At 45.6% G+C, this 27,780-nt stretch overlaps 2 protein-coding genes across 2 annotated transcripts; both read right to left on the reverse strand.

Moving 5' to 3' along the window:
* Window positions 1-5,267: 5,267 nt before the first annotated feature.
* LOC308316853 (charged multivesicular body protein 4c-like) lies at window positions 5,268-5,945 on the reverse strand (the record flags this gene model as incomplete). The annotated part of the gene is made up of 1 exon (XM_080765642.1): window positions 5,268-5,945. The coding sequence occupies one exon, from the start codon at window positions 5,943-5,945 to the stop codon at window positions 5,268-5,270; it is 678 nt and encodes a 225-aa protein (XP_080621768.1).
* A 4,190-nt stretch (window positions 5,946-10,135) lies between these two features.
* Window positions 10,136-11,578, reverse strand: LOC308316854 (metal cation symporter ZIP14-like; the record flags this gene model as incomplete). Its single annotated transcript, XM_080765643.1, has 1 exon — window positions 10,136-11,578. The coding sequence occupies one exon, from the start codon at window positions 11,576-11,578 to the stop codon at window positions 10,136-10,138; it is 1,443 nt and encodes a 480-aa protein (XP_080621769.1).
* Between the last annotated feature and the right edge of the window lie 16,202 nt (window positions 11,579-27,780).

The raw sequence follows: 27,780 nt of genomic DNA on the forward strand, positions 1-27,780 counted from the left end.
ATAAAAATCTTTTGAAAATGGCAGATCTACAAGCTCACAATTTGTCACATTGTGACGCATTGTGAGCTTGTATAGATCGGCTATTTTCAAATGGTCAAAATATATATAGGGTTGAAGTGGTTACTCAGTTACTTAGTGGTCACTAATTGTAATCCACAAATCCACACATGATAACTATATGTTTTCAAATACCGGTAATTGTAGTGGGGTAATAGTACAATATTTAACTCTTGAAATGTATAGTGTAGTAGAAGTAAACGTATTGGGAAATACTCAAGTAAACTACAAATACCTCAATATTGTACTTAAGTACAGTACTTGAGTACATTACTTAGTTACTTTACACCACTGCATTTTGCACATGCTGGGGGTTCAGTTAACTATAACGCTGAGGATTTTAGAGTGTTGAGGTGTGTGACGGACACGTTTCATGGGAGCGGTTCCCTCTTCACAAAGCATTCAAATAAATGAATAAAAGTTGTCTATGTAAGACTCACATCCATCCAGGTCTTTCTGTGTGAAAGCGCTGAAACAAAACGTTTGCCGTGCACAAAGCCATCATCAGACACTATATGACGTGAAATTGTCCATTGATTGTCAATGGGAATTTAATGTTTAGGACCAAGTTTGTGCGCATACACCAAAAGCTGCAGGACATGAGGGCTAGTGACCTTCAAAAAAAAAGGAAATCTGAGTAGGCTACTTCTCCCAGCAATGCGCAAATTGTAAAAGGACATCAGGGGGCTTTTCAATCTTATGAGTAAAGTCCTATATGAATCAAATCTCTTAAATCCAATTAATCTATCAGTGACCGTCATATATTCAGTTGTTTTCCCTCTCTTTTGTTTTGACACTGAGGGCTGTATTTTGTGTGTCTTAAGACCTGGAGGTGTGGTCAATGCTCTTTGGACACTCAGAATAGCCAAATGGCATTGATCACGCCTCCAGGTCTTAAAGATTTTTTACACCCTAAAACATGGGGAAGCACCCTATGATCCGACGGACCATTGCTCCGAAGGAGCATTGGTCCGAGGTGCGCTGGGAGTCGGGAGAGGGTGGGTGGTTAGGTTTAGGTGTCTGCCCCGGGGGAGGTTAGGGTTAGGGTGAGGGTTTGAGGTAGGTTGTCGATCGGACCAATGGACCGTCGGCATATTGACGCAGACCCAAAACATGATCATCAGGTTATATTATTACAATATAAGGAGGAAGAACTTTTTCCAAAAAGTGTACAGTATTTGTTAAAATCATGCTTTTATGTAGACACGCCCACCAGTTCATTAAAGGACCACTTCACCACTTTTCAACCTATCTTCATATAATAGGTCCTCACTAATAATCATGATAAAATGGCACGATTTTTTTCTACTCAGTCTGTGTCTCATAGGAGGGCTGTGGGCAGTTTAGAAACCGTCTTCCAGTGACATCATCATTAGGCAGATTATTTTTTAAACAAGATTTTTTTACACAGATTAGATTTTCATTATCGTGAGAACGTGCCACTTTTTCGCATTGCAACTTTTCAGGAATAGAAAGCCTGCAGTTTTTATTAGCTTGTATTCCCCATCGATGATGTCACTGCGGTTTCTGAACTGCCCACAGCCCTCCTATGAGACACAGACTAGAAAAAAATTGCGGCGATTTTTCACGATTATTAGTGAGGACCTATTATATGAAGATAGGTTGAAAAGTGGTGAAGTGGTCCTTTAAGTATGCCTGGTTTGCCTGGTGGGTGGTGATGGGTGGTGATCCACCTGAACTGAAGCCGCACCCACAGCTGTAGTTGTATGATAAAGGGGGAGGGGTTAGGGGAGGGGCTGATAGTGTGGCGTCACTATATTACTGTTTACTAAGTAAACCAATGAAGTAAACTTTACTTCATTGGCCCGTTTGACTGTCAAGGGTTCAGCCATCAGGAAGAAACCCTAAATACAAAGTTAATACACCATTGCACATAAAAACGACTCCAGGGTGTCTAATGAAGTACTGTCACCTCATAGACAGATGAAAAACTGGAAAAATTGTGGCACTCCATCTTTAAGTTAAGTAATAAGACCTGGTACTTAAGACACGCAAAATACAGCCCTGAGTATTTCCATAACCTAACCGTTTGCTTTTATTGATTATAATGAATAGTTTGATCTTCCAATTAGCCCTTCGCTAAATCCCACCCCAAAAAGCGATTGTCCAATGCCAATCCAAATAGTTTAGCAACTGCAGGTCAAGCTTTCGACACGTCATAGCTGTCAATGTTATTTTGCATGGCGGTGTTGTTGAATATTTACATGGCTTAACGTCGAGAAAGTTACACGATTGACCCACCCATGGTGATGACAATAATAGTACTAATGGTCTCATACCGTGTAATATAAAAATGTATTTCTCCTTTTGTTATTTCCTCGTATTTCTAGTTTATTTAAATAATGTCATTGTCATGCACATTTATCCAGTGCATAGCCTATACTGCAGGCCCGATTGACTAGATTTAGAAGACATTTTGAAGGTTTTGCTTCTGAAATGATCCATTATTTATGGAGAAATCCCGTCATTTAACATGCATCTCAATGGGTGAGAAGGACAGCTTGACTGGTCTCTTCGCTGCTAATGTGCCTATTGGACAAGGACGGGTTAGGGGACTTCGTATGAGCCCCAGGGACTACGTATGTAGTCCTCAGACGAGCTCTCCATCAGCATTTCCAGTCATCTCCATTTCATTAAATGGACACTTCACCCCTTTTGCAACCAGCTATTTTAATGACGTTTGGGAGACAAGAAACACTTTCCTGGGGTTTTTCTGTGGGTAATGTGTGTTTTTTATAGATATTTTAGTATTTCAAAGTGTCCATGATGTCATGGACACTGGGCTCACTTACTTCCTGACTACATCAAGGACTGTCTAAAGAGGACGGGACGCGAAGACCGTAAGGGCACCGCCATGTTGCTCACATGGTGCTCCATGGAAGGAAAGAAACATGCGCAGTTGAGACCAAGGAAGCTGAACGAGGAAGTGTTGGCTGCATAAAGCCCATTGTGCATGTTTCTTTCCTTCCATGGAGCACCATGTGAGCAACATGGGGGCGCCCGTACGACGCCATGTTGTCTTTGCGTCTCGTGCTTTTTAGACAGTCCTTGGACTACATGTTGTCTCAGTAAGGGTCTGAGCACACTTTAGGCTCCATGTGCGGACAGAATAAGCTGTGTTTTGCATCGTTTCCATGTGATAACAGAGAACCTGTGCACCAAGACACAGAATATGATACCAATCAAAAACAACCCCCCCAGAGCAGAGCACGAGATAAAGACATTACATATGACAACATAACTTCATATACATGCTATATGCCACATAGATATGATACATATCACATATAGAGCAATCCATGAATCACTTATGACAGAATCACCCATTACAGAACTGGATACCACATATAGTACAACCATGAATATTAATCACAGAATTACCCATTACAATTTACAATTTACAATTTAGGCATTTAGCAAACGCTCTCACTCTTGCTCAGCGACTTACATTTAAGCAAAAACAAAAGTATGGCATACATTTAAGCAAAAACTAAAAGCATGGCATACATCACATAATTATATCAAAAGTAGTTATCATGAATCATGTATAAACTAAGAACGTAACAGTGTATCGAGTATCTATGTCAACTATACATACTATACTATATTATATATTATACAACATACATGTGTACTATAAAGTGCTATGACTACATAGAATGCAATTATAGTGCTGTCTACGTAACGATATATAAGTCTGTCTAAAATAACAACGCTAACCTAAGTCTACATAAAGTGCTATCTAAAGGGATAGGCTAGGGCAGGTGCTACGGGCCATGGTGGAGTCTGAAGAGGTGGGTTTTCAGACTACGGCGGAAGATTGGGAGTGAGGCTGCAGTTCTGACTGTGATGGGAAGTGCATTCCATAGTTTTGGAGCCAGAAGGGAGAAGAGTTTGGGATGTGTGGAGCGTTGTCCCGGCTTCCCTGCGTTGGCTGATCTGAGTGCGCGGGAGGGTTTGTATAGGGTACGATCATACTTGTGAGATATGGGGGAGCCATGCCTTTGGTTGCTTTGAATGCCAGCATCAGAGTTTTGTATTCTGTGCGGGCAGCGACCGGGAGCCAATGGAGGGAGCAGAGAAGGGGGGAGACGTGTGAGACTTTTGGCTGGTTGAAGACCAAGCGAGCTGCGGCATTTTGGATCAGTTGGAGGGGCTTAAGTGCACATGCCGGTAGGCCAGTAAGGAGGGAGTTACAATAGAACTACAGAACTAAATGCCAGGGACGAGGCAGAGGAGGACGGAGGTGGGGTGGAGGGAATTGAACACAGACATCTGAACAACTTTGTCAGCTATAGCATGAGTGAACACAGAATAGAGACTGCTTAAATGAACCGCCTGATGTACTGTGGGCGTGTTTGAGTTAGCTTGAAGCGAATGAGAAACAAACTAATTCGCTGAGTGGGAGTATATAGTATATACTGTATGAATGAACTATTAGCGAATGAATGAATTGACATGTCCTCCCATATGTCCTAATCAACTATCGCTGTGCTGGATTCTGGCCAGCTCGTTTCCGCACCAATTAACATGTGTTGTTCCTATCCACAACAAATCAGATCAGGCGTCCGGCATGAGAATAGTCAAACTTTTGTTTGTGTGACTATTTTTCCCAAACATTATGGCTCCTTTCACCCTTCTGTAAATAACTTGTTTCATCATTCACACTCTGAATTACATTGATATACTAGCAAATAGGCCTATTTAATAGGCACTCCTGGACTTGGGTCACGGAACCCACTTTGAGAAACCCCATTTTAATGCACATCAAGTGCCACATGTCAGTGACCATACATTTGCTCCGGTTAATCCAGTACAGCACTATATGTGAAGGCCCTGAAAATGTATACAAGTGGCAGTTAACTTGTATGACAAATAAACAAGTTGAAAATCACGACCTATTCTGCAGTGCCTACGGATAATATGCTCAGCCGCACGTGCGCACGTGTGTGTGCGCGTATGTGTGTGTGTGTGTGTGTGTGTGTGTGTGTGTGTGTGTGTGTGTGTGTGTGTGTGTGTGTGTGTGTGTGTGTGTGTGTGTGTGTGTGTGTGTGTGTGTGTGTTGTGTTTGTGTGTGTGTTTGGGGTGTAAAAGGAAAAAAAAAAGGTTCTTCTCTCTTTAGCTTTGAACTGAGTCACATGGCTCTCTAATAAAAACGCATTCCATGAGGGGGTTTGGGAACAACTGGTCTACATGCCCATTGACCACTGCTGTAGATTCTCCATTGCATCCTCCTCATCCTCATCCTCTTCCATCTCCTTCTTGGCGGGTCTGGAGGGCAACGAGGTGGCGGGCACCTGGGGAAGTGGGACGACCTTCTCCTCGATCTCCAGAAGGTTCTGTTCCAGCTCCTCCTGCTCCAGCTCCTCCAGCTCGGCCAGCAGCTCGTCCTCGTCGAGTTCCTCTCCGAAGAAGGGCTTGGAGATGACGTTGGAGATCTCCTGCGCCAGCTCCTGCTGCTCCGTGATGTCCTGCATGAGGTCGTCCACCTTGTCCACGTCCAGGTTCTCGTGGACGTGCTTTATGGCCTTGGCGGCGATGCTCATGTTCTTGAGCACTTCGGTGTTGGTGTTGGCGTTCTCCAGCGCCTCTCTCTGAAACTCGATGGTGGACAGCTGGCCGTCGGCCTGGCTCAGCTGCTTCTCGTACCGCTTCTTTCTCCTCAGGGCCTGCAGAGCCACGCGCTTGTTCGTCGTGCCATTTGTCCGTGCAATGAGTAGTTCCTCGTTAATCTTTTTCTCTAGATGTTCCTGTTTCTTCGTTAGCATCTCCTCTGTCTCTTTGAGTTTTCGAATGGCCTCTGGTTGTTGGCTATGGTCCTTTCCTCCCTTTGATCCGAATAACCTTACCTTACCGAACAGGGGCATGTTCAACATGTTCAATACAAACACCTGTCCGCTGTTGGCCTGAATTGTTGTTTATCTTATGAGTAGCCCTTTTAAGTGCCTCTTTTGTGCTGTCTAAAAGTCACATCATCAAATATGACATCAGCTCTCTCCATATTGTGGGAAAGACCGCGGGCACGTACACAAACTGGAGGCCAGTCTACGACGCCAGTTGTCTATATGATGACAGTACTGTCTGCGATGTTAGTCATATCCATATTTGGGCATCATGAACCACAGCGCAGACAGAAGCACACACACAGCACAGACACAGGTTCCTGCAATAGAGACAAATATTATAATTATGTAAATATGAATTAGGCTCTAAACAAACATTAAAAGTCTATAGTAGGCTGGCCTATGACGTAAGAAAAAGCCATGCATTGGAGGGGCTAGCGCCGCTCCAAAACCTGAATAGCTCCCATTTCTGGATTTAGGGCTCTTTGCAGGTCTGAGAACCTAGCGCTGATCCGAGCCCTACGTCACACGAAGCTAATGACGCCAGACTTTGACGTATAGCTTCCGCCTAAAAGAGAGCCAGTGTACCGTTTTCTTGCAAGTGAAACTTTATTGTGTGTGAACATTAAAGCAATGTATAGAAGAGAGGACAACTTGTATGAGATCTTGGACCTGGAGAAGGGAGCGTCTCCCGAAGACGTCAAGAGGGCCTACAGGAAACTGGCATTGAGGCATCACCCCGATAAGAACCCGGGCAATCCGGAGGCCGCCGATAGGTTCAAGGAGATCAGCAACGCCAACAGCATCCTCAGCGATCACAACAAGCGGAAGGTCTACGACGAGTGTGGCTCCATGGGAGTCTACGTGGCGGAGCAGTTTGGGGTGGTGGACATCGCGTCCAAGTGCTGGTTCAAGGCGCTCGTGGCCTTCTGCACTATCTTGTGTGCTATTTTAACCTGCGGCTGTTGTTTCTGTTTCTGCTGTGGCCTCTGCGGGAGGTGCAACTATCAAGCGGACGAGTGTGGATGCATAGACACGGGGGACGCGACGCATGACAACGACAGTCCTAATGATCCGTCTTGAAATCTGACTTGATCTCTCACTCTCTCCGTCGTGCTGCGGGTATCGGATGACGGGGAACACCGTCGACCATGCATCTTTGTTGATTTTGAGTGTATGACTGCGATGCGGTGTATTTATTTGGGTACTGTGCGATTTCCGTGATGTGACGTGATGTGGCGGCCGAGTCAATGGACTTTTCATGTTTGCTTTTATGCAATCCACCCGTGGCGTCATGTTTGTGCGTGACTCAACGGCGCCCCTCACTTCACACAAGTTTGATTTTATTTTTTTAGACCTGATATCTTTACTATATTGAAATTGCATGAAATAGGTCTTAAGTGGTTCATTCATAACGTATAGCTGTCCTTCCTAGAAACGTGGTGGAGACTGGAGTACAATATTTGGCATTGAAGTGTAATGTAGTGAATGTCTTAATAATAATTTACTTTAAGTACTAAAATGTATCCATCACATCACACTCAACGGTTTGAGATAGTGACTGATAGTGCTCTTTTAAGTCGAACTGCGTTATATCAGTATCGACCGGTTTTACACGGCAAATAAAAAAATCACTCTTGTGTGAAGTGAGGGGTGTCCATGCACTGTATTTATTTATATCTACGTGACATCTTACGTCGTCATTTAGTGCCCTAGTGGCCTAAACAAACACAAACATAAGTCCATATAGACTTGACTTATGTCATAATTAAGTGCTCTAAACAAACATTAAAACATCGGAGAGTTGGTGTCTCTTTTTAGCCCATTTCGAGGTCGATCATTGCGACTGTTATCGATACGTGTTGCATGTCCTATTCATGTCCTCGTCTACCGCAGTGGTTTCCAAAGTGCGGTCCGGGGACTCCCAGGGGTCCTTGAGGGAGTTCCAGGGGGTACCCAGCTAACCAAATGGACCCTTATGGGGGTTAAATTAACATTGATTTTACGATATAAATTGGGGCTCCCAGAGATATATAAATGCCATTAAATGTGGGTCCGTTTGACTAATGCATGTCAAACTGGGGGACCTTGAAATTAAACTGGTTGAGAATCACTGCTAGAGCTGTACAAATCTTTTCTAATGGGGGTCCGCAGGATAATTACAGTAGTGTCAATTTGGGTGTCCTTGACGTGAAACAGTTTGAGAACCCCTACAGTACTGGCTGCTGCTCAGCTCTGCTGTGCTGCTGCTGCCTTTCAGCTCAGCTCTGTGGTTTGTTAACCCATTCTGAACGGGAACTCGTTTTGGTGTTAGCATCATGTTATGCTTTAGCTATTGAAAAATAGCAGATCTACAAGCTCATAGCGCGCCACCGAGTGGCGCGCTACGAGTTTGTAGGTCTGCTATTTTTGAAAAATCGAAGAACGACTGACATTTTTAGAATCTGATCTCAGGTCAGAATGGGTTAATCAGATCCAGTGTGTGTCCAGTGGAAACCTCGTATGAATCTGATCTCAGGTCAGAATGGGTTAATCGTTGCACTCCCGGCGCCGCCCCAGCCTCCACCTGTATGGGCTCCGTTTACATGTGGAGTGATTTCATTCCCTGCAATCTACTGTATTTGGCACATCATATATTCATATTGGAAAATAAAAATCACCCCCGTGTGAAGTGAGGGGCGCTCGTCATCGTACAAATCTACGTCATATTTGGCGGACATTTGACCTAATTTCTCCTTTCATTGTCAATGGCAAACATTGAGACGTGTGGGGACAAAAGCTGGAGGGGCTAACGCCCCTCAAGAACATAAAATATGTTCATGTTTACAAGGAATGGTGAATGAAGTGAGACAGAGCTTTGACACCAGAATGTACTTGTGTTTGTATACATTTATACTCAAATTAGATTAGATCTATGCTCAATATGTATTTAAATCCAAGAGTTGTGTGACTGAACTAACACTCTAACACTTTTAATATACGTGGTGGAGAAGAGCACCTTTTTACAATGGTGGATGAAGCAATGAAACAAATAGGCCTATACTGATGAAAAGCCAACACACACCACTCACTTTGCAATGATGAACCAGCTTTGTCTGTTCGTCCTGGAGTCCAGTGTAACCTGCATACAATATAGACACTGCATGGGGGTCGTTGGGCACAAAATCCTTTCAAATGGGGATCTGTGGCCAAATGTATAGGCTTAGGCTAACAATTTGAACTAATATAACTGTGTTTTATTTAGTAGGCATATATATATATATATACAAACATTTGGTAGTGTGCAAACGGACTCCAGCTGCACGGGGTGTCCTCAAGGCCTTCAACGTTGAAGCACTGCATGGGCCCTAGTGGTAAGAGGAGGGACTGCAGGCGGACCCGTATTCATGACCGGGAAACCCCGTGCGCAGCTGGTCTTTAACATTGAGCGCTCGGTTGCACTTTTGCATTTGACCACCAAAATGTGGTGGTCAAATGGGGATTACAATGCAAATAAAAAGTACATGAACCCGTGGATTTGCACCCTCTATACCGATATTGACGTCAGACTTCCGTGCTGGTAGTCTGGAACTACACCTCCCGAAATCCGAGTAGGGAAGCTGCCATTTCAATTCACGGAAATATATATTTGTCATGCTGAAAAAGAGACCACACCGTATATAGTGCTTTAGTTTATAGGCATATGCAAGTGATAAAAAAGGCTAATTATCAACCTAGCTGGGGACGGAGTTGACGGAGACGTGGGACACACATTTGATATGAGATATTTATTGGAAATGTAACTGCGTATATTGTTTGCTATGTTGTTGACAATCTACTTTCATTTAGTATGTATATTTATGGGATTGTGACAGTATTAGACACTTTTTTGGCTGTTTGAAATGATGACCAATTGCTGGGGACAGGCTAAATACAGGCATTTCTGGGTACAGAGCCTGCTTTTAACTAATTCAGATGGAATATGAAAAAATATATAATGAAATTAATGTCATAAGAATACACAACTGTATTACATATAACTTTGCAAGTGCTTTTATTTTTATGAATTAATACATTTTTAACATAAATAAGGCTCTTATGTGTGGGACATGTTTTTTCCACTTTTGTCCCTCATCTCAAGAATGAGTGACGTATGTGCGAGTTGACTATGCATTTATGGCCTAAACGGCTTCCCATACACTCCCCAACATGGTTAGAACAGAGTTAACCAGTGTTTAGGGCGTGTGCACCAGAGCACTCTCCAACTCCCCCGCGTAGGTGGTCAGGAGGAGCATGATGGCGAAGCCCGTCAGCAGGCCGGCGTTCTGGATGGCGAACGTCAGCAGGAAGCGCCGGCCGCCCGCCTCCTCGTCCTCGCGCGCGACCGCGTTCATCTCCGGGAGCATGCCGGCCAGCGCGATGTAGAGGAACATGCCGCCCGCCAGGCCGAAGATCCACGCCGGCGAGAAGCCGCTGCTCGCCAGGATGCCGACGCCCAGGCCCAGGTAGCAGCAGCAGGCCGACAGGAAGTTGAAGAACAGCGCCTGGAAGACGCTCATGCCGGAGTTCAGCAGGACCGCAAAGTCGCCCAGCTCGTGCGGGAGCTCCTCGAACAGGACGGCCACGGAGGTGCTCACGCCCAGCGAGACGGAGGTGGAGAAGGAGGCGCCGATGACCAGGCCGTCCACGAAGTTGTGCAGGCCGTCGCTCAGCGTGACCATCCAGGCCAGCGTGCCGACCTGCGCCAGGTTGTTCTGGAGTTTTGCGCAGGCGTGGTTGAGCGTGCAGAGCTCCTCCGCTCCTGCGTCTCCCGCCTTGGCCACGAGGCCCTCCTCCTCCTCCTCCTCCTCCTCCTCGTCCGGGTTCAGCTGAAGTCTCTTTGTCGCCGTCCCCGCCTCCACATCGACGACGTTAGCCATTAGCTGCTCCTCGCGGTGGCCACCGTCGCGGCCTTTGCCTCCGCGTCCCACGAGCAGCCTCTTGAGGATCTTCTCGGTGAAGAAGAACACGTAGAATCCTCCGAAGAGCACGACGGACACGGGTGTGTACGACGAGTCCACGGCGGGGCTCATGCCGAAGGCCTCGGGGATGAGCTGGAACAGGGCGTTGGAGTACAGCGTGCCGACGGCCAGCGCCATGAAGAACAGCAGCAGGCGCCTGTAGAAGGCCCGGTCCATGAACGGCACCACGGCGGCGCCCAGCAGCGAGCTCAGCGAGATGACCGTCACGCACGCCAACGCGTAGCCCCACACCTCGGCGTCCGAGGGCCTGGGAGGCCTAGGAGGAGCGCCGCCGGGCTTCTGTTCCTCCTCCTCCTCCTCCGCCGCCGCCGCCTCCTCCTTCTTCTTCCCCAGACGCGGCTGCTCGAGCACGCCCTCGGGCAGGCCCTCGGAGCCGTCGGGCCGCGCGGCCGCCGGCGGACTCTGGCTGAGAGTGGTCAGCAGCGAGCGCAGCGAGCGCAGCTCGGCCACTGGGACGGCGCCGTCGTCTCCGTAGGCGGCCAGCAGGCCCCGGAGCGCATCCTCCTGGGCGGGAGGAGGGGGATGGCCCCCTAGTGGCCCCCGGTGGGCCTGCACCGTCCCGCCGAAGGATAGCAGCAGCAGCAGCAGGAGAACGGCGAGCGCCGGGGCGATGGTCGTGGCGCCCACGGCGCGGCCACGGCTGAACCGATACTTCATCGTGAGGGCTCCTCCCGCTATTCGGAGAGGAGGGCCTTCTTCGTCTGACAGGGTTCCTGCAGAGCACTCTGTGTTAGACTGTGTGGTGCTATCTGTGGCACTCGGCGTCGCAAGACCTTATTCTCGACAAGCCCGCAATCCGTTCAGTGAGTATATGCCGAATGCACGGTGACGTCAGCACTGTGATGTCACTCAGTGCCGGTTGTCGGAGAACGTGGAGGTCCAGTCTATGACGCACGGTGGCACGGCGGGTCCAACTCTGGGAAATAAGTCCATGGACTCCGCTGGCAGGAGTCTATATAAGTATATAATAATAATTTACCTTAAACAAACATTAAAGTCCTTGGTAAACTTGGCTGGCAGTGTTGGGGAAAGTTCACTTTCTATGCCTCACAGTTCACACATTTAAAAATGAATTAGTTCAGTTCCTCTTTCTTCATCATAGTTCATTAGTCCTATTGGGAATAAACAAATTAATCACTTTATGATGAATAAAGTTTAGCAAATTTAGCCCACAATGGTTAGGTGCCCTGTGCCCACTCTTCCTGCACCCTTTTGCAATGTTGAAATGCCACTGAATGCGTAATCCTTATCCTTATTCGAATTATGTACAGACAGCGTTCCTCGACGCAAAACAAACAAGCTATTGGAAGCTATTTTTCAGTAACACCACCTGCATGGCACATGCAGTAATTGCTCCCGATGCGCAGGTGGGTGCCTTGCATGGTTTCCGCTGTCGTCAGTGTATGAATGTGTGTGTGTGTGAATGTAATGCACAATCTATGTAAAGCGCTATATCAATGCACCAATTTACCATTTTGAGGGCGTATATTCAGCTATTAGTGTAGATTTTCGTCCTATACACAAACATTAAATTCCCATTGACAATGAATGGATAATGTTCCGTCATAGTGTCTGATCAAATCGGCTTAGTGTCTATCTTCGTCCTACACGAACGTGTACCAAAGTCTGTATCTAGAGTACAGTATACACAGAATAAGGCTTACTGTACCTCCAACAGAACCATGCATTGTTATGTGTCTCCTTACACACACAGTCACACATGCGCTGAAGCACACGACCACTCTCACTAATAATTATCATGATGAGTGGCTGTGTTTTAACCCATTTAGGCCTGACGTCGAAATTTAAAAAATGTCTTTTCTGAAAAAAACATGTTTCTATGTCAGTTGTTCTCAAACATATTCATGTCAAGGAACCCCAAATATATATGCTGACCCCCATCTGAAAATAATAGTTCCAGGGACCCTCTCAGTAGCAAATATTTGAGTTAAAAACTCGCTCTGAAAGAACATTATTCAAAGATTTCAGGCACATTTTCACGATTTCTCAAAAATAGCAGATCTACAAGCTCGTAGCGCGCCACTTGGTGGTGCGCTATGAGCTTGTAGATCTGCTATTTTCAATAGCTAAAGCATAACATGATGCTAACACCAAAAGGGATTCCTGCCCAAAATGGGTTAAAGGAGTCTCGAGAGGCTTTTAAATGGGCCAAACGTCCTGGAACCCACTGGGGAAAGAAAGAAGAGTGCAGCGTATGGCCAGTGTTTTATTAAAACCTTTCATCTTCCTGCCTCTTCATGCTCTGTGGGAGAAGACGACGATGATGGAAAAGAACCTCCTCATTTACTAACATGAGTTGGTATATAGGCTCATAATCCCCTCTCATCGCAATTATGTGAGACTGGACCGCTGCCCGGCTGTAGGGCACCGAGTCGGTTTACGATGGAAGTTGGAGATCGATGCACCACCTGGATATGCAATACCCGTTGTATACCCTAAAGACTAATCATTGTGTTTATTCCTGCACTATACCTGCATTGAGTGACCTTGGTACATAGAATTTGATCTATTGAAGATTCTGACCTTCAAATGTACATCATTTTTGTTTTGATTGTATTGCTGTATTGTTGTATTGTTCTTTCTGCTTTGGCAATGTAAACGTATGTTTTCTCATGCCAATAAAGCCCTTTGAATTGAATTGAATTGAAATTGAATTGTACCCGTGCCACCCATATGTGACTAGATTTGATCGAGAGACTGCCATTGGATTTTTTTTTTTTCATTTTCGTTTTTATCATGTCATATGAAAGCAGGGAATCATAGCTTCAAATTGACATATTGGCTGTGCAGTTTGACCCACTAGTTTTTGAGATATGGCTTATAGAGTAATGTCTTGCAGAGCTACAGCAATCGGAGAATTTGGTCTTCAAATATGCAGTTCCGTGGTCAGTGGCATTTGGGGGCGCTGTTTCCTCTTCATTGCTAAAATTAGGTACTCTACCCCCCCCCCCCCCCCCCCCTCTGTCTGTGTGTACAGGCCAGCTCCAGCTGGCCTGTACACACAGACAGAGACTCAAGAGACAACGCTCTGAACTTTGACCTTGTACCACACACATTCTGTAAATTGTGTGTCCACGACGCGTTGTCAGCTTGTAGATCTGCTATTTTCAATAATTATTTTGTGTACAATTGAAAACCTGAAATGAGAGATTCTGCACAAGGAGCAGCCTACTTTCTACCGTTGGTATTATTTCCATATTGCACTATTGATACTTTAACTCAAGTACACAATGGGTGGGTGGAGGAGTCTAGAGGTGGGTGGAGGTGGTGTTGCGAAAAATATTTTTCGGAATGGCAATGTTTCGGAATGGTGGGGTTTCGGAATGGAGGGCTGTCCCCCTCCTTACTGCCAGCGGTGGCACACTCTGGGTCTCTGGGGCGTTGTATCTTGGTGGCCTCCTGCCAGTGTTTCTCCATCCTTCTCATGAGCTCTGTGTTCTGGGGCTCTGTTATAGTCAACTTACATTGTCTTGGCTGGAGATTGCTTTCCTGCAGGGTCCAGCCCAGTCTTGTGCAGATGGCTGCTGGCCCACCTGGAGGCGTCTTCCCCAATCAGGATGAGGGGTTTAGACCCTTTTAAACGGCAGTCTGGCCAAGTGTCTGTATTTAGTTGTGAGGCTAGATACAGGATACGATTGCTCACCCAGCCCCAGGTAACTTGAGGTGAAGGCTCCTTTGATTTGGTAACATTGCTTTGGTTGACATGCTGGGGACACAGAGAAAGACACTGATGCCTTCAGTGTCTGCACATCCTGCATGATAGTCCTGAAGGCAGATCTGTCTTCAGTCTTTCGCTCACTGTTCACTGCTCACTGTTCACCTCAAGCAGGACTTCAAGGTGTTTGCCTTTGCACAGGCTATATGGCTAGGACTCGTGCTTCAACCACTCAGAGAACTCCAACAGTGTGTTGGTTGCTCCTGGGCTGCAGAGCATTGTGCGGCGGAATTCAGCTCTCATCTCTGGTGGCAGCTTGTTGAGGAGCCGCATCTAAGTTCTGTGTCTCCCTCTGGGCCTAGGGTAGACACTTTCTATTTCCGTAACACTAACTGGTGGGGCTGTCCAAACTTGTTGTTTAGGTGTCACTCGGGTCTCTGTTGGTGAAGTCGGGTCTAGGTGGTCTAGAACATGAGTTATTTAATCAGGGGATATTAATAAAATCTGGTAATAAATTCATTATCAAGAACTTTCTTCACCAATGTGTTTGGAAGGGTTTCTACTAACATATCGCACATTGCTTTATATTCAACCACCCTAGGGGAACTTTTGACAGCTGCTGAAAGTTGGGGTACCATCAACAACCTATATAAGGCAAAATGTGCTTTAGGTAGCATGTGACATGTCAAACTAGTTTTGACATGATTTTTTCATGTTTTCATGATTCTGAATGCATCCCAAGCATTAGCTATGCACGAAAAACACTCCTTGGGCTGAAAACAGCCATATAGCCGTCATCACAAAATTAGGTCAGCACATTTGGGCACATTTGGGCAAGTGGATATGGCCGAATTTAGCCCAAGGAGTTTGACCCCTAGTTTGGCCATAGACCCCCTATAGTTTGGCCATAGCCACTTGCCCAAATGTGCCTAAATGTGCTGACCTCATCACATCTGTGATGATGGCTATGGCCGTTTTTAGCCAACAGAGTGTTTTTTGTGCAAAATTAATGCTTGGAATGGATTCAGAATCAGTTTGACATGACACATGCTACTTAAAGCATAATGAAATTTAGAACATTTAGCCTTATATTGGTTGTTGATGGTACCCAACTTTCATCAGCTGTCAAAAATGCCCCTAGGGTGGTTCAATAGAAAATGTGGGATATGTTAGTGGACACCTTTACAAACACATTGGCGAAGAGAAATGTTGGTAAGAAATGTATTCACAGATTTGACATTATTCTGATAATATTCCCTGACTAAATTGGTAAAATAATAGCAGGTCCACCATTTTTGAAAATGTCTACGATGGTCACTGCAGGATACATCTAAATAGTATAGCCTACAACTGTATTCCTCATCCTTGAAAATGTATGATACAGAATCAAGATCCTAGGTGGTGTAGAACTTGAGTTATTGTAAAATAACAGCAGGTGGTGGTCATTTTGAAAAATGGCTGCCATGGTCACAGGAAAAATCCAAGGGGCCAGCTAGGCATTCCAATGTTGAAGCGCTGGTGGTAAGAGGAAGGACTGCAGGCAGACCCGTGGATTCTTGACGAGGAAACCCTGTGTGTCACGTAGCAGAAAGTTGAACCCAAATGCAGAGCCAAACACAGGAGCAAAGTTAAGATATTTATTCACAATATGGTGAATTGCAGATTGTGGAAGGTTGCATGGAAAACAAACATGGAGGATGAGGAAAGCAGTCCAGGCAGGCAGCAGGCAGATGAGCAGGCAGTAGAATAGGTGAGCTGGGTTCTGGAGGAGAGGAGAAGAGCTTGAGTTTGCAGGAAACACGGGAGCAAAGACTAGGAAATATAACTAAACTATAACTTCACTAGAACCTAAACACTGGCTAGAGTCAAGCTATAGTACTACCATGTTGAGTAATGATCTGACGATGAGTGGAGTGAAGACCAGGGTATAAATACTGTCAGGGCTGAAGAGTTGATGGCCGGTAGGTGTGTCAATTGAGTGCGATGAGGTGACCACAGACAGGTGTGCCAAGGCTGGAAGCTGGGTGGAAGGCCGACGCCCACACACAGCCACAGTATGGCATTGGCAACACAGAGCCCCATACTGTGACCGTGCAACCGAGCGCTCAATGTTAAAGCCCAGCTGGAAATAGACGGTCCTTCCGGCAGCCAGATCAGTCTATCCTTTTACTCTATGGGCAAATCTAAATAGTACCACTGTATTCCTCATCCTTGAAAATGTGGGATTAGTCACCAGAATCAAGTCCTAGGTGGTCTAGAACCTAAATCAGTTCAACTTGTCAACTCCGTCAGATGTTCGTCAACTCCGTCAGAAGTTGGTCCCATGTTGTTTGTTAATTTCCAAAGATAGACGATCCGATGTCAAATATTTTGTGCTTATGTATTGAAACACCAACTGAAATGATACGTAATGATGTTTTTTTTTTTTTTTTTTTACATGGTTCATGTTATATTGAAAATAAAGGTTGAAATGACAGATTTGAGAAATTGGATATTTCATAATAGTGCGATATTGGAACAAATTAAAATAATTGTATTACTTAACTTGATTACTGAAAGCCATTATAAGATAACTGAGGACTTTATAACATTGTTGAAATTATCAAATTAAAAGAAAAGGGATTTTAGTGTGTCTGACGGAGTTGACATGAATCAGTTATGAAGTGCATAAATGTCCCATTTTAGAAAGAAATGTTATGCAAAAAACCCGTTCCTTCTCAAGATTGGTAGTTGAGACCCGTGTCTACAAATACATCAATTTGATTTGAATGCATCTTAAAAAAATAATAATAATCTGATTTGAAAAAGGTTTTGTCCCTCATCTCAAGAATGGGTGACATATGTAACCAAGTGTAGCAAAGGAGGGGCACGGTGGCGGGGTCCTGGATTTTCGTTGGCAGCAAAAATGCCTGCACTGAGAGTCAGCCAATCACATTCTTTGTCGATTTTGGGCGGCCAATCGCGGTCCTGGTTAAGATTGCAGGTCCCGGCTCGGGGCTGCAAGAATCTCAGAACGGCATGTCTGAATAAAAACAAATCACACGTGACCACAACACGACAGCACCCTGTAGCTTCACGACAACGAAATAACATAGAACAATAACATTTGTTGCTGCGATCATCAAGTCAGAATGAGTTAGTTTCTAACTCGTTTGAAAACACTTTAATAATAAAAGTAAAACGTTTGAAAACAGTGTCGTCGTTAAGCATCTCAGCCCTGCAGGTAAGATATGAACTGCTTCACAGCTTGTTCTTACTACTTTTATATTATTGACTCATCTTTTAACATGGAAAAACATGACGAGTGTTTCTCACATATCTGCTTGTTAGTTATAAACTAACTCTATATTCTTATGTATTGTTTTGTATAATGTGACACGTTGTGTCTTTTTTTTGCATAGCGGCCGTATTGCATTGCATAGCCCATAGCGTATAAATGACTATCCCCTCTCGGAACCCCCTGGGTCAGCTCGATCTATCGTGCCGACGCATGGAGTCTTAAAAAAATGTCAGAAACTTCACTACCATTGGGTTCTGACTTGTGGGGCTAATAAATGACTATAATGGACCATCAGAGTGGGTGAGGGCCCGGGGGGTTTGCCACATATATAAACTCGGGAGTTTTAATTCAGCACAAAAGTTCCGTGCAATAAACGGAGTTAACAATGTGACGTTCTAGGAGCCTCACATAGCCAGCCTTCATCTGCCTGTACAATGCATGTCCACACATGATATGATTGTATATTTGTACGTCTCTTGTTATGATGAAATGAAAATGGTGCACCCTAGTACATGTGTAATGTGTAATGCTTTGTAGGCTACTATAGGCTAATGAATTGTAGGCTATTAATGACTGAATTTGCACGGGGAGTGACACAACACAGATTTCAATTTCAGTTATTTTTGTTAGATTTGTAGCTCAGTATAGCAGAAGACAAAGTCATAATAGTCAAAGTTTAATGGCAGCGTAGCATTGGTTCGACCTCCCGTTAGATCGACCATTACTAACCATATCTCTAACCCTAACCCTAACCCTAACCGCAAGCACGGGAGCAACGCCTAAACCTAACCGCAAGCACGACCCTAACCCTAACCGCAAGCACGGGAGCAACGCCTAAACCTAACCGCAAGCACGGCCCTAACCCTAACCCTAACCGCAAGCACGGGAGCAACGCCTAAACCTAACCGCAAGCACGGGAGCAACGCGGTCGAACTAACGGGAGGTCGAACCTTAGGGCAGCCCCCAGTTTAATGCAGTGGGTTTCAACCCTTTTGTATCAAGGCCCATTATGTAGTCAGCATTTGAGCCACAGACCACCATTTGATGCAATGCAGTTCTTTGTTTTATAGCTAGATCTGATCACCTTTCAATGCAATGGCAGGCAGAGATTCTTGACTTTTACACAGGCTCCATTCATGCAGCATATTGAGGTAGAATGTAAGAAGGGAGAATATGCTAAAGAGTTCATACCAAGCATATTCTAATTGTTGGTTTGTTTGTTGTTGTTGACTTCGCTGTTTTCTTCAAACATGCAGAATGGATCCTTCATTCAGAAAGGAGAGGGATGGTACTCCGTGTCTGGTAGACTCTTGGCCAGCCACAAAAGCCAAACAGGAGAGAAGGCCATGGGTTCGACCCCCGTCACCAGAGAGAGTAAGGCAGGCTGCGCTGGATGCTGTTGTGCGTCTTGGTGCGATGACACCGGCCACAATAATTATATTTACAAGCTACTATTTACATGCTACAAGTAAAAAGCACAAAGTAAAAACTACCTAAAAAGTTGTATTTTATATTCTGTTTACAAGCTAAAAAGCACTATTTCTACTACCTCAAAAGTTGTATTTTATATTCTGTTTACAAGCTAAAAAGCACTATTTCTACTACCTCAAAAGTTGTATTTTATATTCTGTTTACAAGCTAAAAAGCACTATTTCTACTACCTCAAAAGTTGTATTTTATATTATGTTTACAAGCTAAAAGGCACTATTTCTAACTATTTTAAGTAAACCTACCTGGTTTAAAAATGTATTATTATGTTAAATGTTATAGGCATGTTATATCGTTGCTGTCAGGCAGAAATAGCTCATCAGTGGTTTTCAACCCTTTTCATATCAAGGCCCACTGTTCAATTGACATTATGAGCCATGGACCACCATTCAATTAGATCTAGCCTCTCAGACCCCAAACTAAAGAATATTTTGTCATTGGATAACATTTCGTCCACAATTCCATGCTGAAAAGTAAGTTTTGGTTTGGACATATGGTTTATTTCTGCCTGGCGGACAGAGACGATATATATTCAATAGGCCTACATGCAAAATTGTTGCACTATAAAAAATATTACTGCACTGTTTTTTTTGTTGCTTAGTTTTTTTGCATTTGTAATAAAATATCACTGATATCACATGGTGTTCTTTTATGGTATACCATCACACTTGTATTTTAAGGTAGTATGTATGTTATTCATTCAAGTCAAGCATCGTTTGTAAGTAATGTTTGTATCATCTCACTCACATCAATGTTGTCTTATCTGACATGCAATGGAAACGAGTAAGCTATGTTATGTTATGCATTGTGCACCTCTTTCCATGTGGCATATGCCGCATGGCTAATTTGCATACGATGGTCCTAATTTAAATATATGTTAATTAGCCATGTGCTATCGTGGATCATGTGGTATCAATGCTCGTGGGTCTCTGTGATTGGCCAAGCGTTGATTTTCTGCCTTGCTCAAGGGCACGTCGGGACCGAGACAATTGGGCGATACGCTTGGCACAGTTGGTAGTGCTGTCGCCTCACAGCTAGAAGGTCCTGGGTTCGATTCCCGCTGGGGACGCTGTGGGCACTGGCGGCGTGTTCCCTCCTCCGCGTCATCAGTGCCCATACCCAAGGCGGGGGTTGGCGATAGGGCCTTTCTGTGTGGAGTTTGCATGTTCTCCCCGTGTCCCCTAGGGTAGATACCCTCACAAAAACATGCCGTAATCCTGGTCTCTAAAACTACCTCCCCCTGGCCAGCCGGGGCGCCTGATGGAGGGGAAAGGAACTGGTCGGAATAACGTGTCCCTTCCACGCGCTACGTCCGACCGGGGAAATTCCCCTCTGTCAGGTGAAAAGAAGCAGCTTGGACTCCTCATGCATAGAAGGAGGCATGAGGTCAGTCCACTGCCCCCCCAGGTTGGCAGAGGAAGTGTAGCACCCAGGATTACTTAGATAATTGGCACTGGGTGAAAAGAAAAACTGGGTTACAAAATCGTGGGATAAAAATGTAGTTAAAAAAAAAAAAAAAGTGTAGCAAAGGATTTACTTTTGTATGACTACGCCACCTTGAGATAGTTCAAGGAATTAACTAGACCAGTAAACTGGGTTCCCCACAAATGCAAGTTTGTTATAAGGACTTGAGACGGTGTTCCACAAACAGGAAATTTATTAAACGTTTAAGACCAGGAGTACAAAACATTTATTATCATAATATATGCGAACAATATCGTTAAGAAACAGGTAGACTATTAAAACCAATACACAGGTCCAACGCTCTACTGCTAAAAGGGACAACGATGTCACATTTGGAGCCAGTGGGGCCAATAGGCAAAATAGTTAACCAGCTTCAGAGGGGAGCTAAACAGCTAGAAATCACACTAACCAATGAAAGACTAAGAAACTATTAATTAATAAACACACGCACAGCACACAGGAAAAACCGGAGCGACACCGTGAAAAGAGGTGCAGTCACAGCCAAACCTTAGTCATGGGCTAAATGTGAGGTCCTAGTTGTAGCAGCCCATACGGCCAGTCAGCTAATTCACCAAACTGGCTCCCTTCGGCATCCAGATGCAACGTACTCGCCACCATGTGGGGGGGGGGGGGGGGGGGGGGGGACAACAAGTTAACAAAAGAAAAACAGCTAAAAAAACAGAAAACAGAAATGGCTCAAAATACTAAAAGCAATAAAATCAACGTATGAACTCAAACTAAACAAAGCAGCAGTGGCAATCTACAGGATGAAATAAAAAACAAACACTTTAATTAGGTTACACCAAAAAACACAAAGTAGGCTTAAAGCGGGACTGACACGCCCCTCGGGAAGCTATTAAGGCTATTAACGCTAGCATCTAGATTGTGACGTAAAGTCGGGCCAGCTCAATTTGACCAATGAAATTGATCTTGTATCTGGTCTAAATGTCAGAGCGGCTCTGGGCTCTGCGAGTTAGCGTTCCTGGTGGCTATCAACTCATGCTAGTGGTTTTGAGGTCACTTTTAGCTTCATAGCTGGGTAAAAGTTTGGTGGAAAAATTAATTTTTTTGCTCGAAAATCTCGTTAGAATGATATTGAGTTGACGTGTAAGTTTTAGGGTGAACTGTTGCATAATCGCAATTTCGCGTGACGGGTTCCATCGTACCTATCTTGTCTTATCTGTCTCCCCCCGCTGACACGCCCTCAGCCGGCTAAGTGCTGAACAGGGCTCACGGAGCCCTGGAGCTTCACGTAACGTTATCACTGCCTGTGACTACTCTAGCGGCCGGCCTAACCTGTGTCCGCCCCTCTCTCTCTCTCTCTCTCTGTCTCTCTCTCTCACACACACACACACACACACACACACTCTCTCTCTCTCTCTCTCTCTCTCTCTCTCTCTCACACACACACCGATATGGGGGGGCGGTCTCTCTCTCTCTCCGTGCACAACTTGGAGCTCTCCAAATAGCCACCAGAAGTATGATGAAACTTGACATAGCGTTATTTAGGCTATAATGATCAACTTGTATGGGTGATCATTTTATGTATATCAAATATTATACCCCTCCATACACACACACACACACACACACACACACACACTCTCTCTCTCTCTCTCTCTCTCTCTCTCTCACACACACACACCGATATGGGGGGGCGGTCTCTCTCTCTCTCCGTGCACAACTTGGAGCTCTCCAAATAGCCACCAGAAGTATGATGAAACTTGACATAGCGTTATTTAGGCTATAATGATCAACTTGTATGGGTGATCATTTTATGTATATCAAATATTATACCCCTCCATACACACACACACACACACACACACCGACAGTCAGAGAACTGACTCACTAAACAACACTAAACAACGTTGGATTCGTACAGTGCAGAATGCAGATAAGTGTAGGCCTATGTTCTTATTATAATTGTGAGTTTGTTTTTTAACATGCACCGCGAGTCCACGGGAGCCGATCTACAAGCTCACAACGCGTTGCACTGCGAGTAGCCTAGAGAAGGCTGTCAAGTGAGCAGCGCAATCGCGCATGCTATAGAAATATCCTAATAAATAAATAAAAAGGTGTCGCTTGCAGGGGCAGTTTCCTTATGGGACTTGCCTCTAGAATGCATGCATAGGCATGCAAGTGCACTCGGCATTTATATATCATATATATAGACTAGTACGAAGTATAATTAAATGATCACAGGCATTCTAGGTCGGGACACATGAAATCCACGTAAATGCCTTTCCGCTAGCTTCACGTCATTATATCAGCGTAAACGCGAGAAAACATCAACTTCTTTTTTTTCACCGCTGGGGGGGGGGGAGGCGGGGCTGCGGATAGCCCCCATGAGGATCATCAGAACTATTCGGGTCTGCAGTTACAGCACACATTTTCTTATATTATGGCGACGAGTATAGTCACTCATGACGGACAATCGGACATATAGGCAATGAAACGGTCAGTAAAGTGGAATGAATCACAGCATTATATCGCCCCTTGCTGCAGAATGGGAAAGAATGCAGAATATTTTCATGGCTTATAATCTAGGACAGGTCAGACGATCAGTTGAGGCAATTTATTATTTGGTACAGAGTCACACTCAATTAATTTCAATTCAATTCAAAGGGCTTTATTGGCATGAGAAAACATACGTTTACACACACTCAAAGAGTACGGCAATTTCCCCGTTTTGATGTGCCTTCTCATCAATTCATTATGCATAAACAAACATTTCACATGAACAAACAATATTGGTAAAACTAACACATTTGAGTACGTTATATACATTTTATTTTCACACATTTAGAGTCCGACCGGCTGAGAGCAGCCTGCATGACTACCAGAGGCTATACCGTGTGCGCACTAGGCTGTGCCCCGGCGGTGAGAGGGGACAAACGGACGTGAGCAGGGCTGCATCCCAGCTCTCTGCCGCAGCATGGAACTCCGAGTGCGAAATAGCGATTATGCAACAGCTTACCCTAAGACCTACACGTCAACTCAATGTCATTGTAAGGAAGCTTTTCGAGCAATAAAATAATTTTTTTAATTACACTTTCACCTAGTATGACGCAAAAGGCCACCTCAAAACCACTAGCCTTTACTGCGCTAGCCACTCAGCTCGGCTAGATGCTAGGTCACGTCAGAGCCTGAGATATAGTCACGTGTCGTTTGAAACTGTTTTCATTCAGACCACGTGATGTACCTTATCAGCAATGTTAATCTCGGGCTTTGACACTCCCCCTTTAAACAACAATGTCTGTTTGCGTAGTTCAGTTTAACTTGTCTGTACTTAACACTCCCTCTCGCCACAGCAATGGTTTGGTACTGATCAACCTGAATTATAACAGCAGAGTTATTTACAATTATCAGATAGTATAAACATCATTAAACCAATAGGCATGAAACACCTTACTCACCCTGGCAACAGCATTACACCAGCATAAGTGTACGACTCAGGTCTCAGGACCCACAGCCATGTAACCACCAAGCAGACTATTGTTTGGTAGACTACAAGGCCTTTAAATAGTAACACTGATTGACAACCAGGAAGTGGATAGTGCAGCCATCCCTATGGTGGCCCTTGAGGCTCAGATATGACCGGCTACACATACATACTTATTTCGCACATACATACATACATACTTCACTTGCAAATACATACATACTTCATTCACACACATACTTCACTTGTACATACATACATATATACTGCATTCACACATATATAAATACTTCACCTGCACATACATGCATACTTCACTTGTACATATACATACTTCATTCACACATATATACATACTTCATTCGCACATATATACATACTTAATTCGCACATATATAAATACTTCACTGTGTGCGTGCGTGTTTGTGTGTGTGTGTGTGTGTGTGTGTGTGTGTGCATGTGTATGTGTGTGTGTGTGTGTGTGTGTGTGTGTGTGTGTGTGTGTGTGTGATGTGTGTGTTTACACGAAACTTGTAACAGTCAGTAGGCCTATGCAGTGCCGGTTGGTGCCACAGGGTGGTGCACTGCATACCGACTTACAAACTCCTGTCTCCTTCTATAGCGTGTGTTTTCAGATGGACGCGTTTAGTGGTTGCACACAACAACAACACTCACTTTGAGACGTTAAGCGCGAGGGCAGCGTCTAGTGAACAGATCTAATGAACAGATTTAAGACTTCCGGTGGACGATCTCTTCAAAATAAGAGTACCCTCTAGAGTATGAAAAAAAGTTTCATTTGCACATTAAAACTACAAATTAAGCATTTAAATGATGCTATATGATGCTAGAAGACACACATTATGTTTCTGTGTAAAAATAAGTAATTAAATGATAATAATAATAATAATAAAGTTATCTAAATGGATAAATGCTCATCACTGGAGTGCATGGACTTTATAAAGTGGACACTGGACAAAAGACGGCTCCGCGAGGCAACTATCTGGACATACCCACGCGTTCGGGGAGATGTCCTCTACCACACCCCACTCTCCGCTAAGCGGGAGAGGTGTAAAATTCACAGCAGCAGCCCTTCTACTGGGGTCAATGTCACTGGGGCTGGGCAGGTGACCTCAGGTGGGCGGCCTGAATGATGGACCAGGGCTGAGCGGGTGTTGTCTGGCGGACGGCCGGGGGGCCGGGACGTGGCAGAACAGGAGACCTCTGGAGGACGGCCGGGACGATGGCCAGAGGCAGAGCTGCTGCCTTCAGGGGGACGGCCTGGAGGCCGACACAAGGTGGAGGGGTCGTCTGGCGGACGACCGGGAGGCCGAGACGAGGCAGAGGGGTCGTCTGGTGGACGACCGGGAGGCCGAGACGAGGCAGAGGGGTCGTCTGGCGGACGACCGGGAGGCCGAGACGAGGCAGAGGGGTCGTCTGGTGGACGACCGGGAGGCCGAGACGAGGCAGAGGGGTCGTCTGGCGGACGACCGGGAGGCCGAGACGAGGCAGGAGACACTTTGGCTGAAGGCAGGGATGTCACAGGCTCAGGAGGCGACGCCGGAGGTGCTGCAGGTTCTGGAGGCGATGTTGCAGGAACCAGGGCTGCAGCGGAAACAGGAGACGGAGGAGACGAAGCTGCAGGCGGAGCTGCAGGCGATGCTACAGGTAGAACTGCAGGCGGTGCTGCAGGAAGAACTGCAGGCAGTGCTGCAGCTGGAACTGCAGGCGGTGCTGCAGCTGGAACTGTAGGCGGTGCTGCAGCTGGAACTGCAGGCGGTGCTGCAGCTGGAACTGCAGGCGGTGCTGCAGCTGGAACTGCAGGCGGTGCTGCAGGCGGTGCTGCAGGCAGGGCTGCAGGCGGGGCTGCAGGCGGCGCTGCAGGCGGGACTGCAGAAAACAGGTCTGCAGCGGCCGGAGCTGGAGCTGCTGGGGCTGCTAGCTGGGTGTCAACAGGCTGAAAACTAGCAGGCTGAGGGAAGGCAGACCGAAGGGCAGGCCGAGGCAGGGACTGCATCACTGGAGACCTGGGAGCAGATACAGGTGGTCGCTGGGCAGGAGCTGAACTGGAAATGGCCGGCCGGGTGTGCTTGGTGGCTAGGCGACCCAGGGAGACATTTCTCTGTTTGTTGGCACTACGGGGGCCTCCCAGAGCCAGGCGGGTGCCCATATAAAGATCTGGGGCGTGAAGTGGTTCTTTGGCTTGAACAGTGTCGGGATAAACAGGAATTTTCACACGGCTGCGAAAATATGTTAACAAGTCCATATCCACATAATCCGCAGTATTCTGCTCAACAGGGCTGGTGGGTTGCAGACTCATCACTCCAAGCCGTACAGTGTGAGCTGGCTGGGAAGCAGGAAGCAAGCTAGTCTCAAAATCATTAAGCCTCCTACGGACAACATCCAAGTGTGGAACAAAATGGCTAACCCATGGCTTCTCTTTGAAAAACTGTTGTAGAATAGAAATCTCCTCCTGAAGTCTAGCATGCAGGTTAGGGGGAGAGGCCATGAGATGATCCACAACATTTTCAAACTCCCCCACCTTCCTCTTGAATAGTTGTAACTCTGCTGGGTTCATGTTTATGGTCAGTTCATACTGTCAAGGATGCAGACAGAGTTGAACCCAGGAGCAAAGTCACAACAAACTAGAGTAGATAGATATAAAGTATTTAATAATAAAGAATAAGCAGATCTTACACGGTAGATGCAGGTAGGAATCAGGCAATCAAGAATGACATACAAGTCAACGCAGGAACAGGCAGGACATCAATGACAACAGGTTATGAACTGACAATGAGTGTTTGTACTGAGTCCAGTTATATAGTGAGCAGGTTGATTGGGGAAGTGTTCACTGCTGGGCTGAGGAGGTAGTTGAAGACAGGTGTGTAAATGGAACTGGGTGAACTGGGTGTGCTGGAATGGGATATGGGAGTGGCCAGTGTGGAGTCACAGACTGAGGGAGAGACAGAATGTGACAAGAATGGACACTGGACAAAAGACGGCTCCGCGAGGCAACTATCTGGACATACCCACGTGTTCAGGGAGATGTCCTGTACCACACCCCAGTCTCCGCTAAGCGGGAGAGGTGTAAAATTCACAGCTGGAGCCCTTCTACTGGGGTCAATGCAAAAAAATGTACCGTTTCCGGACCCAGAATGGACACTGGACAAAAGACGGCTTTTTTTTTTGCATTGACCCCAGTAGAAGGGCTCCAGCTGTGAATTTTACACCTCTCCCGCTTAGCGGAGAGTGGGGTGTGGTAGAGGACATCTCCCTGAACACGTGGGTATGTCCAGATAGTTGCCTCGCGGAGGCCTCTTTGTCCAGTGTCCATTCTGGGTCCGGAAACGGTACTGTTTTGAGCATTGACCCCAGTAGAAGCTCTACTGCTGTGAATTTTACACCTCTCCCGCTTAGCGGAGAGTGGGGTGTGGTAGAGGACATCTCCCTGAACACGTGGGTATGTCCAGATAGTTGCCTCGCGGAGGCCTCTTTGTCCAGTGTCCATT

This window comes from Protomyctophum bolini, assembly GCF_963924005.1.
Source record: "Protomyctophum bolini genome assembly, chromosome: 6".
In the NCBI taxonomy this organism is placed as follows: Eukaryota; Metazoa; Chordata; class Actinopteri; order Myctophiformes; family Myctophidae; genus Protomyctophum; species Protomyctophum bolini.